Genomic DNA, 19,052 nt, shown 5'->3' with positions numbered 1-19,052 from the left:
TCCGGCAGAGCTTATCTGCACTTGTAAAGACCAGACAAAGCCCACTGTACTGCTTTTGTTGCTGCTCTTGGGCTTGACAAAGGGAATGAAGGAAATAAAGGGAATGAAAATGCACCCTGGGGAAAGTGCAGTAAAGATGGACACCACTTAAGGGAAAACAGCAAACCTTACTGTCTGGATTTGTGTTCCTCATTCACGAAGGCAGTGATGGTGTAAAGGCTGCTAAGCTGATATCAGGGGAAGGACAGATGCTGACATAAGGTGGTAAAGGTCAAATTTTCTAGATAGATCACAGATTGAATGGTAGTTTCTGAAGGTAGTTTCGATTTCCCTTCCTATTCATAGAAGAACCTAATTTATTGTTTTCATATTTTAAAACTGGTGCAAAAAAACCTGGTTCATCAACAGCCTTTGCTTGCTTTTTAAGTGATGGTCAATAGTTATGGTACCTATGTTAATTCTATAAAGCTTTTGTTCAGTTTTTCTTAGGAGATATCTCAACTGCAGCTGAATAGTTTTTGAAGGACAATATTTCTTGGGAAGCAAGAAGTGTCTTTATACATAATAGCTGGAAGAGAATCATCACTATATTAAGTTTGTTTTTCTGTATGGTTTATTATAAGACAAGGTATCAGTCACTTTTATCCAGATGGTAACCTAAAACGTATACATTGTTCTAAAGGATGAAGACCGATGGGAAATCAGATCCATGCATATGTATCAATCTTATGTAGATTCTGTAGACTAGGTATTAATTCTGAGAGTCGCTATCATTTTAAAATGACGGGACTTTTGTGCATTATATATGTGACTATTAAACAGTATCTTCCAATAACTGTGTATGCCTAAATTCTTTTTCCCTTGTCTACCACTGTTTTTTTTCCCTCAGTGTGAATTAAACATTATTTCTCGAAATATGAAAGATAAAAACGTGAATTTACTCAAATTATTCTTAAAACAATAGCATTATAACACAACATATTTATTTTAAAAAATCATAAAATAGAGACACAAGAAGGTTAAAATATTTAATAAATACATAAACAGTGTGTTTCTAACCAGAAGCAGGCACCTTAGCATTGCAAAACTGTCAGATAACATAATTCCTGGAATAATGCCTCACTATTGCTCCCTCTCATTCGCAGTGACATTGCAAAGTTTCATTGCCACCATTTAACTGTATTTCTGAAATTATTATCCTCAATAACACCAATAGCCACAACATCTTCTGAAAGTGAAGATTACAATGGAAAAGGGAATAAGGATCAAGAAGCAGAGCTCTGTGTGAACTAGGGCACCTCTACGAAGTTCAGCTTAATGCTTTGTTCTCTATCTTCATTTCAGTCCCTCAGTCAAGAAATTAAAGAAAAAGGAAAGGGAAGATTCAATATCCAAGTAATTCTTTCTTGTAGAACTAGAGATACCAATATAACCTATTGTCTAGGAAAAGGATACCTGTTGGCACAATTAAAGGCAATAAAGTCACTGCTTAATTCCACAGCAATAAAGAATAATCTGTAAAACTACTGCTAACATGTGGACTGCTCCTTCGGGGCAGAGTCTTCAAAGAGCCTAGTGCATTAATCTTTTGAGTCAGTATCCTGGCTCTCATCCCAGCTGATCTAAAAACTACAGTAGCATATTTGTGGCTTTAGGGTGAAATCTTATTAAATTCCCTTTCCCTGAAGTTACACACATTTTATCACACATGCAATTTCCATGCTTTGTTTGGATGGAACATTCACCTTCCCTGTTTTAAAACAAAGAACTTACAATTAATGGTTCATGTAACACTAATAGAAAGCCCAAAGACATAGAGGGAAACACTTGTTCATAGAAGCAATGCTATTCTGGAAAAAAAGGACACCTTACAGACATGTGCAATCAAATATTTTTCTCACATCAAAAATTTTAACTTTTGTAATAGACATAGCAGAGTTATTTTAGACCTTCAGAAAACAGCAGGTTCTCTACTATCCTCAGTATATTTGTAAAGATGTGAATCTCAAGAAGTATGGAAAACCAGGATTTCATTCATATTAACACTACAAAAGGAACCTTTTCCAATGTTCCATAGAAGGTAAAAGCAAAACCTGGCAATGGTGAGCAGGCAGCAATTTTACACCTAAGAGAAAGTCAATAAATGATGTGGCAACAGAATTCAGACTACTATGGCCATGTGCATATCACTGCTTTCACATTAGGACCTTAAATATGGTTGAACAAATTAACTTAATGCTTCACCAGTGCACTGGTCTTGGTTGGGAGCGAGCTAATTTTCTTCATAGTAGCTCCTATGGTGCTACGTTTTGTGACCAAACCTGTATTGATATACCAGGCATATTTTCATTACTGCTGAGCAGTGCTTACACAGTGTCAAAGACTTTTTTCCTTCTCACAGACCCCCACCAAAGTTGGTTGGGTGGGGGTGCACAGGAAGTTGGGAGGGAACAGAGCCAGGACAGCTGACCCCAAGTGACCAAAGATCAACCCAACTATCATACGATGTCACACTCAGCAATAAGAGCTGGAGGAAGGAGGGAGAGGGGGGCATTCACAGTTACAGAACCAGTCTTCCCAAGCAGCCATTACATATGACGCTGCTTTCCTCAGGGTGGCTGAACATCTGCCCACTGATGGGAAGTACTGAATGAATTCCTTATTTTGCTCTGTTTGTGCACACAGCTTTTGTTTTCCTTATTAAGCTGTCTTTATCTCAACCCATGAGTTTTTTAACTTTTAGTCTTTCTGTGTTCTCTCCATCCTGTTGTGGGGGGAATGAGCAAGTGGCTGTGTGGGGCTTAGCTTCCTACTGGGGTTAGCTAACAATAACTAGGCATTATGTTGTAAGGGTAAAAATATTTATGTGTATTTACAGATGAAACATTAAAATATTAAAAGGGTGTCTACCAGCAAAAGCAATGCAGCTGCCATATTACAGTAAGCCTGGTTAGGAAGCCAACTTGGGAACTTGCCAAATCAGCAGTTACCATATTACAGTAGGCCTGGTTAGGAAGCCAACTTGGGAACTTGCCAAATCAGCAGTTACAGAAGCATGTCCTATATAGATATATATTTTTTATTATTATTTTATAATTTTATTTTATTTTGTTTTTTTTTTAATGGAGGATAACTTGTGGCTATTCAACACAGACTGTTCATAGTAGTTCACAACAGCAGACAATGAAAGACTAACAAACACAGTAACAAATGAGAGTGAAATAACCAAGGAATAGTTAAATCTCTCTTTCTGAAATCAACCTCCAGTATACATGGTTTATCTTAGAGGAGAGGGAGAACAAGTTTAGGACATTGCTCTATCTTTTTTCTCTAGCATTTCTGTCTTTTATTCCTGTCCTTTTTAACATATGATTGATGCTGAAAGAGATAGTAGTGATAGGTAACCAGCGAAGAAGTAACAGTGCCAGAACACTGCTTCTGACTAGTGACTGATCTACCTTTGTCCCCTCAAAGCCCTGCTCCAGCAGGCAGACCACTGAATCTCCTGGGCTGGACAGCAAAATTTTCATGAGGATATACAGCCACAAATGAGTGGTCTGCCATGCAAGTGCAAAACAGATTTTCAAGGTTCACTACAGATTATTTCCTTACTTAAATAAAATGTGTCTTTACCAAAATTGTTGATTGATGCAATCACCCTTATGTTTTTTATAAGATTTAATTATGGAGCAACAACAGTTTAACAGCCCACACATAAAAACTGTGATAGAGGAGGTTAAGTTTACTTTAAAATTACTACAAGAACATGAGCATCAGCTGTTATTTCTCAGTTGTGGAATTAGGGAGGATAAGTATTCCTTTAGAGTAGGAGCATTCCATACTATGTAAGATACTTTTTTAGCCCTGTAAGATCATTAAAATGATCTCGGAGCCTCACAGCAGGAAGCAAAGATGGTTAAACACAGGATACTCCAGTTTCAGTTTCCACTCTAATATGAACCAGCCTGCATATCAGCAGGGGATCATTAACCTGATTAAACATGTTTTTTTTAAACAGATGTCACTAGGAAAGATATTTCAACTAAAATTCTTTATATCAAAAATAAGGATGTTCATTCAAGTAAGTAGCAGAATTTGATTTCTGAAATGACTACTAAGTCATATAACTTCCTGAATATGGTAGAGACACAGTCATGAAATATCCTAGCTTTATGCCACTTAGCACAGTAGATTTTTAGCTGGGATACTATGAGAGACTGTTCTATTAAGGCATACAAAGGATGCTCTTCCTTTTTGTATTGGAAAGACTATTCAATTCCTCTTTATGCTGCTTAAAGATATTGTCTGTAAAACAGGAAAATAAGGTAGACCTTAATCCATTAGACCCATTACTAAATCCATTAGACCACATTACTAAAAGGACTTAATTTTAACATATTTAATTAGTTAGCAATTTGGAAAAAAAATAGTATTTATTTAGCAGTATCAAATCTGTGAATAACTTTATAAACAATCAATACATCTTTTTCATGTTTCCCAGAAGAATACACATGCAACCTTAAAATAACACTCTTGAACTTCAGGGGTTGTTCATTTGGTGGACAATCAAGCGTATATACAGCCATTGCCTATGTTTAGTATTTGTATTGTGCTCTCAGTCAGGAGCTAGAGAAGCAGCAAATAGGTCACTTCTTATAGGGATGTTTGAAGTCACTGTTCATATTACTGTGAATACAGAAAGCATAGAGAGGTTGACACTCTTCTCACACTTCATAATTAGGCTGCACTAATTTGAAGTGTCATTCTTTCAGAAGTAAGGTTATTAATTCATTTATTATTTAACACCTTCAAGTAAAAAAAAAAAAAAAACCAAAAAACCCAACAAGCTTATACATGATCAATCACTGTATAATACTACTACTGTACTGGATCGGCAGATCATTATAAATACAAAGAAAGACAAATACCTTATCTTTTTTCACATTCAGTTCAATGACCAATTCTGTTTCTCTCTCACTCCACTAATGTCTACACACCAATTCAAAATCGCACTGAATGAGGCTTCTATCTCGTTTCATCACAGCTGCAAACAGAACTACTGATTTAAAAAGACAAATGTTGTACAAATTTATTCACTCCATATTTTCTGTTCAGAAAGACTGATAGATCTTGGAAGAACTGTGTGTAGCTACTATCCTCCAAGTATGGGTTTAAAATGTAAGCAGTAAAATTGGGCTACATTTTCATTTTCATTCCCAAAACATGTGGCAACTGGAAATAGGCTGCTATAGCTGTTAAGAAAAAAACCATGGCCTACTTAGAGGTTGTCCTAGAAAAAAAAAAATGAGCTGCTGGGATTGGGTTACCAGTCAGATGTTGACTGCTGCTGTTTGATGAATCACACTTGACATAAGAAAAGAAGAAGCAGAGGTAGTTCCTAAATCTACTTCATGGATCAGAAGACCTCGTGTTTTGGGAAAGGTAGGATATTAAATTTGTAGCTCAAACTCCCAAGAAAAGTTTTCATGTGTTTTGGGGAATTTCAAACAACATTCAGAGTTTTGTGGGGAGTGGGAACCATATTAAAATAATAAGTATATTAACAAGGTAATTTGCTCCACTCTGCACTATTATTTTATTTTATTTTCCTAGTGAGTTTATTGGTGCTCCAAAAAGCACACGAAACTCAGGTATTCTAGGATTCCCTGAATATTATGATTTTTAAAAATCATATAATCCTATACACATAATCTTTGGAAATACACCTAGGATCTAGATGTTGACTTCTCTCTCTTTCATCAGCATTATTAACACATACTTATTTATACAAATTCAACAAAATATTTTTCTGCAGCTGGGGAGGAAAGCAAACAGAAACCAATGCAGACTGTCTCAGCTAATTAGTAATTCAGTAGCTAATTACTAATTACACATTTAATTAATATCACATCCCATAGTGAAATAGTAAAAGCAATTAATAAACACAAATATAAAACATTTCCTAGAAAGCCTTTCAAATTCAAAAGATTATGGAAATCTTTATACTTTATGTTGCAACTGTTGCAATTCTGATGTTGTAACATTGCTGCTGCTGCAAATTTCTACACACAAACAGATTTTTTCCCAGGGGAAAAAAAAGCCCAAAGCAAAATGCAGACCCTAGAGAAAATCACCTGTAAAACTTAAGATTTTTAGGAGCTGACAAATGTGGCAGCCTAATGGAGATGAGGTTGCTGCAGGTCCCTGCTTTTAATCTGTGATTTAGAAGCAGTAGTGAGGCCAAGTGCACACCAGTGATGCAACTGTACACCTAATGGGCAACACACTGATAGAAACACTCAGCACTCAAACACAAATGGCACAAACAGCCTCATTCTTCTGTGGCTGATCAGGAGGAAGGACTGCTTAGCTGGAAATCCACATGTGTATTCAAGACTGATCCTTTACCTGAGACACTCCCTCTATCCAGCAGCTGGCAACGGGATTCCCGGTCAGTTGCTGGCACTTGGACATAAAATTCTGAGGCCTGGAGCTTCCCTCCAACACCTGGTATAGATCAGCTTTTGATACTGGACACACTCATACATCCCCACTCACCCAGCACCCTATGGATCCCCCAGTAATGTGCTTTAGACACTGAGAGTATCAAGTAGCTGGCCCTGAACCCTCCAGGCTCCCAGATACCTTTCATGCCCACTGACACCACACATCATGGGCTCTCAATGGGTTGCTTTGACACCCACCTTATCCAGGAGATGCTCCTGGCTCCCTAGGGTCCCCTTTCCACAGGTACAGAGAACTCAGATGCAAACAGGCCTCTCAACCAACCCACAGACCACAGTCACTCCCATTGTCACTTTGGACCTCTGGGACCCTACAACATGTGACTCATGAACCCTCTGATCTCTCCAGTATCTGTCCCAAACTTTTGGCCCTGTGGACATCTGGCACCCACGTCACTCATCTGACCCTCTCACTGCTTCAACCTAATACACAGTAGTGATACTACACTGACATTCACACCCATGCAGTTCAAACACACTCTCTACTCTCTCTTTTGCTGGTACCATAAACACACCAGACCCTCTATAACTTCTATATTCCATTCACATATTTTAAAAAGTTTAAGTTCATAAAGTGTTATTGAGCCTAAGGCTTGAGGAGTGAAAATACCAACCTGATACTGAGAATATCCACAATGATTCTTTGGTGACCGAATAGCAGCTCCAGACTACAAGTTCCACAGTATCAAAAAATTTTTTAAAATATTGGTGATTACCTCAGAGAGCCAAAACAGATATAGAAATGTAGATAGAGCAGGGCTGTATTTCTAAGTAAAACATAGTGCAGAGAAAGTGTGAGCAGTATGCCACTGATTTTCCATATCTCTTAGTTATTACCATGCACCCCAGAGTGTTTTTAGCCTGTGCCAGCCAGTACTCTGGCAGAGAGTTCCCTCACATGGCTGAGTAAGGTGCGTGTCAGCATTCAGTCTCAGAACACAGTTTGTAGGAACAGGCTTCACCAAGTTTGTCTCCCAGCACCTTACATGGTTCTTCAACATGATCCTTCACTCTTGGGCTTTTCTAATGGGAGCTCACAAAATTATAGAATAATTTAGTCTGAGACACACTTCTGAGGACCATTGAGTGCTGTTTCCTACCCAAAGCCAGCTGAGATGGCACAAATACAGTTATCTTGTAATAACAGTTCCACAGACATTAGCGTACAAAAGCAAAGAGTCTTAAATGTAAATAAAAACATTACAATGAAAACTATTTACACCACAATGAAATTGCTTCATCACATTTTTAAAATTATTTTTCTTCCCTACGGTTAAGTGCAGGCATCATTGTATTTCATTCTTTCCCCACCTTATTAAAACTGTGCATAGACAGGAAAAACAGTTCCAAAATTCAGATGAAAACTATTTTCTTAAATTGCATTTCTTCAATATTAAGGACTATGAAAACATACTAAAAATATACCATCATATTATTACTTAAGATAAGTCTCTTTAGAAAACCCAGACCAAGTAATAAGTCCATCCCCAAAAGAGATTTCTTCTCTCTTTAAAGAAACCAATTTGGATTGTTAACACATAACTTACACTTTTTGTAAAAAAGGAGACTGCAATGCATAGAGTTTAAGGAAAAATATTTGAGCTCATGCAACTTCCTAATTCATGAAACACATTTTCCGTAAAATGGCACCACTGCAGTTTTAAAATAAAAGAATAACATTAATTTATTATGTTATATGCGTTGAAGCACAAATTCAATAATCCTCTCTAGCCTACCCTTCAGGCAAAATAAAGCATTTAAAATTATAATGTATTAGGCACACTTGAGTCGTTTCTTAAACAGAGGCTTCTAAAAGCAAAAAAGGGCCATTCCAGTTTGGCTGACTGTCTTACATCATGGTATGATGAAGAATTAATTCTGTACACAGTAGGCTCATTTTAGTACTCTGTAAAACATAGCAACTCCTAAATTTCATAGTGCTAAAGCCAAAAGTAGAATATAATAGGTATTTTTAAAAGTGCAGGCCCACCCACCTGAATTCTGTAGTTTGGATTTCCCCTACCAGATTTGGTTAACTGCAAAATATTAGCCAAATCACACTGATAGAAATATAAAGTAGTCACCTGTTTTAGGGTCAACAGAGAAATATGGCTGTCCCTGAAGAATACTGTACACCACTCTGGCACTGTTTCCATATGTAGGGTCATCTGCATCTGTGGCTGTCACCTGTAGAACAGATGTACCTGTATTTACAAGAAAATGAAAGTTAATAATAAATATAATTTTTCTGACAAATATAAATATTTTAGACGCATTTTTGAAACCTCTACATTCCTCACATTTTGCAATTGAGAGATTAATAACATTTTCTCTGTATGTTATTATCCTATCTTGGTTTTAAGGAGAACTATTTATAGTCATTTAGAAAAATACCTCTTTCCCTATACATATATATATGTAATGGGATTAAATACATGTAAAAATAAATAGCAACTACATAGCATGCGTATTTATGAATGTTCAGACATACAGACCCTAAACTTGAATATTCCTTAGACTTCTGAACAACCCATATTTATGGACTTCAGGATTATCTTCATCCACAGTACAAAATAAATTTGAGGTGCATAATTAAAATAATTTGCACAAACACCCAAAATCATTAAAAGATTATTAAAAGTCTAGTTATGAGAAGGCATCAAAGTTCTGAAAATGAAATAACTACTAGAATCTTGTTGGAATTCCAATGATGGATCCCAACTAGAGAGATAAGGGCTTCAAAAGACAAATATTTGTATGCTGCTAATAAATACCATTTGAAAAATAAAATCTCACTTGCCTAGCATGGCACTCAGGGGAATAACCTATGAATAACACTTTGCAGAAAGCAAAATGTGTAAGTACTGCACAGAGTAGAAACAAATGATTTTACATTCAACTGTCCTTTTCAAGACATTTAAATATGAATCTTTTTTTTTGCTGTCACTGTCCAACACTTCACATCAGAAATCAGTAGATGAAAGACTGGCAAATTAATAAAGGTTCAGTCTTCCTCCCACTAGTTTATCCTACCAGACATTGATTTCTACAGAATCCTTTGCTCCACTATTAAAATACAGGAACAGTAATAACAGACCAGGCTGTTTTCATTCAATTCTGCATTTAAAAGTGGTTTCTCAGCCAAATGAACCAGAGGCATCACCTCCACTCTGGGATGTTCAATTTCAAATTTTTTATACGAGGAGAATTACACTTTTGAATTGAATCCTTTGGTCTCCCCCACTTGCTGTACTTTGATTTGCCTCATGGAACAGTTTTACAGCATTGCAACTAGGTTCTTCTGTGTTCACTGGGAATAAAAATACCTAACATCACAGGGTCCCACTTCACTACAGCAAAGACAACATGCAAATCTTCACAGATTTATATTCTTTGCTGCTTGATAAAGTATTAATTCATTTGTGCTAGAGTAACTAGGATACAAAAACTTGTTTTTTGTATGTACTGGAGAGATACAAAGTAGTAAAAGGTACAGCAAAGGTGACTCCAACACTTAAATATAGCGTCTTGTGGTCTCTGTATGCTCAAATGCATACAAGCTCAAGATCAGTATATTCACACAGCAGATACAAAGATACTTTGAAGAATTTGAATATGGATATTGTAATAAAATCAAGCTGGAGCTAGTAGTCTGTTCACAGTAAATCATGAGTTACTGGTAAAACTGACTAAATTATTGTCTTTGTATTTATTTGGTAAGTTAAACAAACATGAATTAAAGTTAGTGTAATAATCTTAAAATGTTATAGGAATCTATTCAGTCATATTACCTAAATACTGCAAGGATAAATTTCTGTTGCCCAGTTTGGCAACAATTTCAAACTTGTGTGTTTGTTGCACTAAAGTGACAAGTCCTGACCCCACTGATTTCTTGTTTTACCTTTATTCGTGGTTTCATTATTTTATTCTGGAATCTTGTGGAATCATTAGAGATTAATAACTACTGATACACATTAGTTTTATTCTAATTGCATACAACAAAACATGCCCATCCAATAGATACAGTCAGTTACCTACCAGTGTTTGCTACCCAGAGTGCTGGTCAAATTCTATACCTTCACATCTATACATTTTCCTGCTTTCAGGAAAAGAGTTACTAACAGTAGGTATTGGAATGGATGAACAAATTTGTGAGATGCATGAACAGACTTTTTGCCTATTTCAAAGGAACAAAATACCAGAAACACTGATATTTCATGGTACTTTTATTTTTCAGAGACTTTGTTCCCTTCTTATTTTGAAAGATAGGGGATAAAATTCGAGTGCTTGCATGGCTCATTGATGTGGCACAAAGAAACAGGGCTAGTGAAAGGCAATATCTCACATAAGCAGCTGACAGGTCATTTTAGCATGAATGCAATGCTATTATACCTTAAAATTCACTGCAGTAATTTTCTAATATATCTGCAGCTCTCTAGGAAACACCAGATAATAGTAATTTGATACTGAACAGTGGCAAGGTGTTCTCTTTCCATCTAAAAGAACACCTAGAATCACAGGTTTTAACTCAGCCCCAGACACTCTCTCTCAAACTCTCATTCAAGTGCAATGGAGAAAATCAGACACAATTTTTTCACCTTATTGTGCAAGAACACTCAGCATCCTGTAGGATATATTCATGCTGTCCTTTTGCCTAACTCATCTGATTTGCACAGAAGAAATGCAGCTTGTGAAGCTTGCTGTTTAGAATGAATTGCAAGGAAAAAGGTAAAGAAGGTACCTTTGCCCTGTGCTTTCCAAAGTCAGAGACATTCAGCTCATAAAAATGGCAGACAAACCACAATTCCAAATATATTTGTACCACCCAGACAGAGCATCAGTTTATGCTGTTGAGCTATGTGTAATGAAGAATTTAGCTGGAAAAGTATACAGTACAGCTGCTTAGTGATTTTTAATAATTCTGAAGGAAATAACCTAAAACAAATAATAAGGATCTAGTTTCACTGCAGACCTCAGAACAGATATGAACACTGGACCCAAAGGCACCTTCTGCACTTTACTTACTAACCCATTGTGAAAGGGTCTGTCAATGAAAATTCAAAATTTTGCTACGAAAGCATTTTGACATTCCACTTAGGCAATAAAATAGACTTTATTTCCCAAAGTGAAAGCTCTGCTAATTCAGAATACAACTACAATTCCACATGATCTCCTGCTACAGCTGAGAGATTACAGTTTGGAAATTCTGTTTTCTTAGGTAATGTTTTATACAGAGCTGTAAAGTATGTCTATGCTCTAAACACCACTCTGTAAACTTAACATTTTTTCTGTTATAAAAAATAAGGATCATTAAAATTGAGAAAACAAACTGTAATTTTATTTCAAAATCGCTTCTTTTTTCTCTTTTTAAAATTGTGTTTACAACTAAAATTTTTTAAAGTTACATATCAAAGAAAAGATGAAGGGAAATACTTCAGCCTGTCTCTCTGAAGACAATAATTTAATACTTAATGAGGCAGTTCAACAAAACATGTCTGTTGAGAATGCAAATCTGAATGCATGAATTTCCATAGTTTGCTGCACTGCTAAAATTTCAAGGGGGTAAAGTGCAGTTTAATTAATATAGGGAATTCCTGCCTAACTAAACTAATTCTTAAAATTGTCTTAGAACACTAGCAGCTCAATATAATACATTTTAGTTTCATTCTACATTAGAAAATAATTATTTCACCAGGAAATTAACACTTTTGAGTCCAGTTACTATATTATCGATCTATGTTCTCACTGAAAAAAATCTCAATATTTTTTGTCAGCCATCTTCATTAAAATATAAAAATCAAACAACATGAGGAGATAAATAGGCACCTTCTGTACAAATCTTATTTATGAACAACATAGTGTCTCTCAGATTATGGGAAATTATGAGTACTTCACATTATAATACCCAGGGAATAAGTCAAAAAAATCCAGTGTGTCTATTCTTTTCCGAAATAGAACTTATTCAGTCTACTTTTCTTACACATGACCTCAACCCAAAAAAAATATTATGCAATATTTCCCTCACTTTGAAGCTATCTGAAAATAAGCAGAAATGAGCTTCTACTGATTGAAAATGTTTTATATCCTTTTACATTTAGATAATGATGATGTTTCCATAAACTTTTAAAGAGAGCATAGTTATAGCTCTCAATGAGACTGTCTATTTTTACACTGCAGGAGAAATAATTTCAGATACAAAACATGGGGTTTTGAGCCAATGTTTAGGAAAAAAGTTCAATGAAGGCTCTTCCAGCATAGTGCATAAAATATAATTAATATGTTGACTTCATAACACAGAGAACACTGTCATCTAATATTTGGCAGATAATTTAACAAAACTCAACTTTCTTGTTGGTGACTTGAAAAAAATTGAAGTCATAAAGCTCCTACAGGCTTTACAAGTAGATCAAGAAAGGCTAAAGTTGTGGGAAAAATGTGTTAGCTTCTTAAGCAGACAATGAGATACCTGCTGCTGCAACTAAACAGCATAACGGAGATCAAAAATACCACCTGCAACCCAGCATGAGGTCTGTTACACAGAGAATAACACTGGAAGCTCTTTACATGACCATGTAAAAAAGTAGAGGAAACTTTTAAATTAGAGAAGCAACCTTAGGAATTAATAAAAAATTAAAAAAAAAAAAATATAATTCATATACGGACTGCACAGCTAAATAAATGTCAAAAAAAAAATAAAAAGCTTGTTAGAGAACGAGTGGAAATGACATAAAGATTTTCACTATTTGACAAAAAGAATGTATCCTGTGAAAGAAGTAATAGAAATTATCTTCCTGAAACTGATTGCAAAAAAACCCATTTTGGTTTATGTCCCAAAAAGCTATTCCAGAGCAACTACTTGGAATTGTTCTTTGGAAAGCAGTAACTTTTTTTGTGTAGTTGTGCAGTAATACCAAGATTTAGACTACTGCAGAATTATGACTACTATCTATGTAATAATACATTTTGAGAGAATGAAAGGAGAGAACTTCATAAGTATCATGAACAAATAAAAAATAATTATATTAGCTGCTTTTCACTTAGAAAACAACATTAACATTATTTCTGCTGTCTTTCCTCCTGTACAGAAAATTAAAGGCTTCATCAGGGGAAGGAAATAATATATTAATATGGTCTCCATTAAAGACAAAGGAAACTGAAGAAAGAGGAAGAGTTATGCATTTCTGGAGACAACTGATGAAGGAAACGATTTTCACATCCTGACAGCCAGTGGCGTGACAGAGGCAACCAAGACAAGAGCTCAGATGCTCCAGAAATGAATTGCAACTCCAACAGTAAAGCACTGTGCCACAGTGAACTATCAAAGACAAGTGAAGAAGTTTCGCACAATATTCCAACTGGAGGCTCTATGCCTTTACTGTAGCATTTCCCAAAAAAATGCATTGCTTAAATAATCCTGGTGTTATGACATTACTAATAGAAATGCACTTCTATACTCGTAATTTTTGGGGGGGAGATTATATTTATGATAGTATGCTTAGATCATTAGAATGGGGAATTCTGCATTAAAAACATGTCCTTTTCCATACTAAGAAATGAAAATATATTTGATCTATAATCTGAAAATCTTTATTAGCTAGATATTGACCAAACAAGAATGACTAATACAGACTGTTCCTCGGATAGAGAGCCGGAAGAGCTTATTAGAAACTAAAATGTTTATAAATAATTAAAATAAACTGTGGAAGGAGGGGGAAAATAGAAATTACAAGCATGGATGACATATCAATTCTCAGAGGGCAGCTAACTATAGAAAAAAGAAAATTCAGAAAAAGGAAGTTGAAGGATAATATGGGAACCTATGAAAGACAAGGAGAGAACAAAGTAAAGGAGACTTCAGAAGGATGTTCCTCTCTTCATGCATTTTTGCTTCAAGAGGGATCACAGGTTAAAAAAAGCTTAGAATTCTCCATGGCTGGAACAGCACACTCTGGGAGAACTTGGGAGAGGAGAGAATACTGGAAAGGGAGAAAGGTACAAGTACTTACAAAGTATTGGAACAAGACAATTATGATGTAGACAGCTAGATTATTTTTCAGAACAGCATGTATGGAGGACATTTATATCCTTTTAAAACATGATATTTGGTATGCTCGAGAGTCCATTTAATGCAACGCATCATTCTGCATGGTAAATAGGAACAAAACTACTTCATAGAAGATTAATGCCACTTAGGTCAATGAAGAAGCCACTGTTGTGAAAATCAGTTTCTGTTTTCAAGCTGCCACAGTTCTGAACTCCATGACTCAGGAATAAAATGTAGTCTATTCCAGCCTTTCCAGGACTGGTATGATTACCACATGTTTACAAATATTTCCTATACCTCTCTTTATTTGTATACAAGAAAAGACTTGTAAATGTATTTGGAATGCACTATTTTTAATACAAAAGATATGTAGGTATGTAACAAAAGCTGTGGTTTGGTCTCTTTAGTCTCTCCATACAAAATACTTCTTTGCATCCTGTGAATCTGTATGCAATTCAAACAGTATGCAGACTTCCACAGACTACACTTTCTGCACTTTACAACCACGTATGTCTGAACTCAGAATAATAATGTCAGATGGTACAACAGAAGATCGACAGAAGGCAGAATCCCAGTTTAAAAAAAAAATTCACCTATCTACTCTAGGAAAGCTGGACAGGGAACCCTCCCATCCAAAATAATTATATTACAAAATATCATATCTGACTTTCAAGTATGGAACAATCCACTTCTATTATTTTCTGGTCTATTCATATCATATGAGTTACCATTCAAATAATCAAATTATGACAAGCTATCAGTCATATATGTATGTCCAACATTATTAAGTCTTCAGTAGCTACATGTATTTTAGTAATTTTCATATCAGTTTTTAAAATTATATTCTGCAGAAATCTATCACACCTCCTTAATAGACAAAGAGCAAGGAGACAAGAACAAATTACCTGCTTTTTACCTAGGAAAGTTAAACACTTGAAAGTAATTTCCTTCATGGGGTGTGTAGAGATGTGGGGGGAAAAGGGAAAAGTGTGTTCTTGAGGTAACTATCCGCACTGTCAGTTCAGTAATAAAAGACAGCAGACGTATTTCATAAAGATCAGTCATAACCATTTAAGCTTTCTATAAAAAATACATATATAACACGTCTCATTTCCATCTGTCTCTCCTAGACTTGTTTTTTTAGCTTTGATGTTGCAATACCAGAGGAAAGTTATAAACTAATTTCAACATGAGTGATAAATAAAGGAAACTGATTGCAAAATGTAGTATTTCGAAGATTAAGATCTGAACTATATTTCTAACAAGGAAAAACAAAGATCAGGACTTTCTTGAACTTAAATTTAATTTACAAGAAACTTAATAAAAATAAATAAACATGTGAGACCATTGTCTATAATAATCTAGAAAATTACCATTTTTTTTGTGTGTGTGTTTTTTATAATTGTAGACATACAAAAATGCCACAATGTCTATATCTGAATAAAGATTTAGGAATACTAGAGTGGAAAGCATTTGCTCATTAAAGCCTTTTAAAGCATCCAAGAATAAGAGTGACTTTCCTCTACCCTGTGTGTGTGGGGGGCCATGTACTGTTTTCTTAATATGAATGTCCTAAATAACACACAAGGTTGTATTTGATGTCATCTTTTCAACTCTTCTCAGCTTTAGTATCTTTTACATACTCTCAATTATTCAGTAATGCGCCATGTCAAACAGTATGTGGCATTTTCATTTTTAAAAAATTATTGAACAAAACGAATTGTTTTCCTTACCCATTTCAGACATCTCTGGCACAGTAACAATGTATGGTCCATCTGTAAATTTTGGTGCATTGTCGTTGATATCCTGCACTTTGATAATAAATTCAGATTCAGGCTCGAGCGGCTTGTTTGTCCGTCTATCAATAGCTTGGGCATGAAGCACATAGTGTGTCTTCTGCTCTCGATCTAGACTTTTGGTTGAATGGATGTCTCCAGTTGTGTCATCAATAATAAATATAGTACCTGCCCCTTCTCCAGTAAGAATGTATTTCACTGATCCATCACCTTTGTCGGAATTGGAGTGCAGCTGTAGAATATACACACATAAAATCATTAAAAAGTACATATTATATTTCATAAAAGGTTATTGCACATAAGATATAAAAATCGTAATGTTAGTGTTTGTACCACTCTCCTTAGTTTTTAACCTTCTCATCTCGTGGTAATTTTTTTATATACTATTTCTGGCAGTCAACAATTTTGTTCAAGGCCATTCCTACCCCAGCATAGTTATTTTTTTTAAACCATGATTTCTTTGGTTCTACATCCATTCTACAAAACTTCCTAAAGTATTGACTTTGGGAATAATATTCTAGTAACTGAGGTGTTTAACTGAGGTGTTTTTATTTTATTTTGGTTGGCTACAGTCCTTCTAGGTGTTATCTTACAGCAGTCATTGCTAAAAACTGCTTTAAGCACTAAACCTGAAGCAGCCACACCAAGGATTAAGTTTGCTTCAATGCCTGTAGTTCAGTCCCACCGCCTATGTTGTCTTCTGTGGCCCAAAGAACAGCATCATTTACTGCTAAAGAAAACTGCATAGTATGTCACTGATGGATGTCTGCCCAGGATTATTCTGTCACTCAACAAAACATAGTAATTTTCTCTGGTTTTGTTTGTCTTTAATTAGGCAGCCACTTAATTTACTTATATTTAAATTCTTTATGATAAAATAATGAACGTTGAACAATTTCAAAATTTCAAGCATTTTCATTGTCCTAACACACACTTAGTGCTATAAAATATAAATTATGTGTATTATGCTCCCCCCTCACATAGAATAAAGCTGATAATTTACTGGGAAGACAAAAAAAAGAAAGTCACTAAGTACCCCGGTGTATTAAGCACTAACACGATATAGTGGTCTATTCAGTCTCTCAGTCATTCTAAACTGACTTTAAAGTGCCTGCTTAGATTGAAAATGAACATGTGTTCTCTGGAGAGGCATGATCTTTTATAGATTGAGAAGCTTTGTGTTTTCTGTTTGCTTTTTGGTAGGTTTTTTTTTGTTTGTTTGGTTGGTGGGTTTTTTTCCCTAAAATGACTTTGAGAACAGAATGCATTTATTGAGGTGCAAAATAAGAATAAAGAGATAATGCTGATACGACCAGCCTCAGGAATTGTGCAGTTATATTATTGTTTTAAATCAGAAGGGAAAGTTTTCTAATTTTAACAACTCAGTCACTCTTATTCTCATCCCACTTCCGTGGCTTTCTCTCACTGTCTTCAATGTGGTGTTACGAAGTTTCTATACAGAATCTGAGAAAAATACAAGTAGAATGTGAGATATTATTTTTAACTCATGGAATACACAGTGTCAGTTTCCAAACTGCTTTCCATTCTCAGTTCAGAAATCATTTAGGGTTGGATAGAGAGAAAATAAGACTTTTGGAAGTTCAAATAATCTTTTTTTCTGAATTAAATTATAAGATCTAGATGTGCTGCTATTTTCTCACTTCTTCCTTGTCCTTTTTTAGCCAGGTCTTTTTCTTGGCTTTAAAATTATCTAGCTTTCTAGCTTGCTATTGGTAAAAGGATAGGGCTTGATAGGTTATATAGAGCTTGATGACATTCTTCACCTCATGCATTAGATCTATGAAATCATGGTGTTGCACATAATGTATCTTGTCCTGCAGTGGATCAAAACAAAACTGGGTCAACACTGTGGACCTATTTTTTGTTTGGTTGAGTTTTATTTTGAAAATGAAAGGAAGAAACAAGCAGAAAAGAGGACTATTTATAGGATGGCAGGGCAGTCTTACACCTTTCCTTTAGAGGGGTAATGGGCAAAAATCTGGTTATATCTCTTCCTATCCTCAGAACCATACTGTATTGAATTAAAAAAAGAATAATTCACTTAATGTAAATGAAAGTGATCCAAACCTCCTATAAAGCCAAAAATGTTCTCTGAAGTGATTTATTGTTAAAACCAAGAATAGCAGGTATTCTGATACTCTAACCCTGGTTTTCTGGAATTCAGATTTTTCAGAAACAGAATTTTTTTTCTCTTGCTGCAGGTTCCATTTTTGATGAATAAATTCCTTACTGTTAGCGCTTGCAAATGTTAACATTTGCTTCAGAAATATCATCTCTAATTTATGGGGACACAAACACACAAAAGAAGAACCCAAAAACCCCAACAACAAACCTGGGAGAAAATTTGTAAGCCCAGGGAAATGGCAAATTTGCTGAGTTTATACATCTGTAAGAAACTCATGTTAAAACTATCCCAAACTGAAAAAGACTAGAAGAATCTCCACCCCCATCTTTATTATGTCTGCAAATGCATATTCAGGTATGCTGCATAGAGATGCCAACAGAAATCACTGTGTTCATAACTGGAATAATGAAATTATGAACCACTTAAAAATTTGGTTACATACATAGGTAAGAGATCAACAGAACAGAGAATGACTGTAGAACTTCAGAAGGAAGTGCTATTCAAAACATCCCAATATCAACATAGACATGATGTTCTAATAC

The 19,052-nt window shown here is 35.3% G+C and overlaps 1 protein-coding gene across 2 annotated transcripts in view; it reads right to left on the bottom strand.

The window, feature by feature from the left end:
* CDH18 (cadherin 18) overlaps nucleotides 1-19,052 on the bottom strand; it is a 234,778-nt gene that overhangs the window by 107,626 nt on the left and 108,100 nt on the right. For both annotated transcript variants that reach the window (XM_071736638.1, XM_071736639.1), the window contains 2 exons: nucleotides 16,302-16,596; nucleotides 8,609-8,728 (listed from right to left, as the gene is read on the bottom strand). In XM_071736638.1, the coding sequence (XP_071592739.1) occupies nucleotides 8,609-8,728; nucleotides 16,302-16,596 (415 nt within the window). The remainder of the gene's footprint in view (nucleotides 1-8,608; nucleotides 8,729-16,301; nucleotides 16,597-19,052) is intronic.

Source organism: Heliangelus exortis, chromosome 2 (genome assembly GCF_036169615.1).
Source record: "Heliangelus exortis chromosome 2, bHelExo1.hap1, whole genome shotgun sequence".
NCBI lineage: Eukaryota > Metazoa > Chordata > Aves > Apodiformes > Trochilidae > Heliangelus > Heliangelus exortis.
This window is presented reverse-complemented; position numbering and strand designations above follow the sequence as displayed.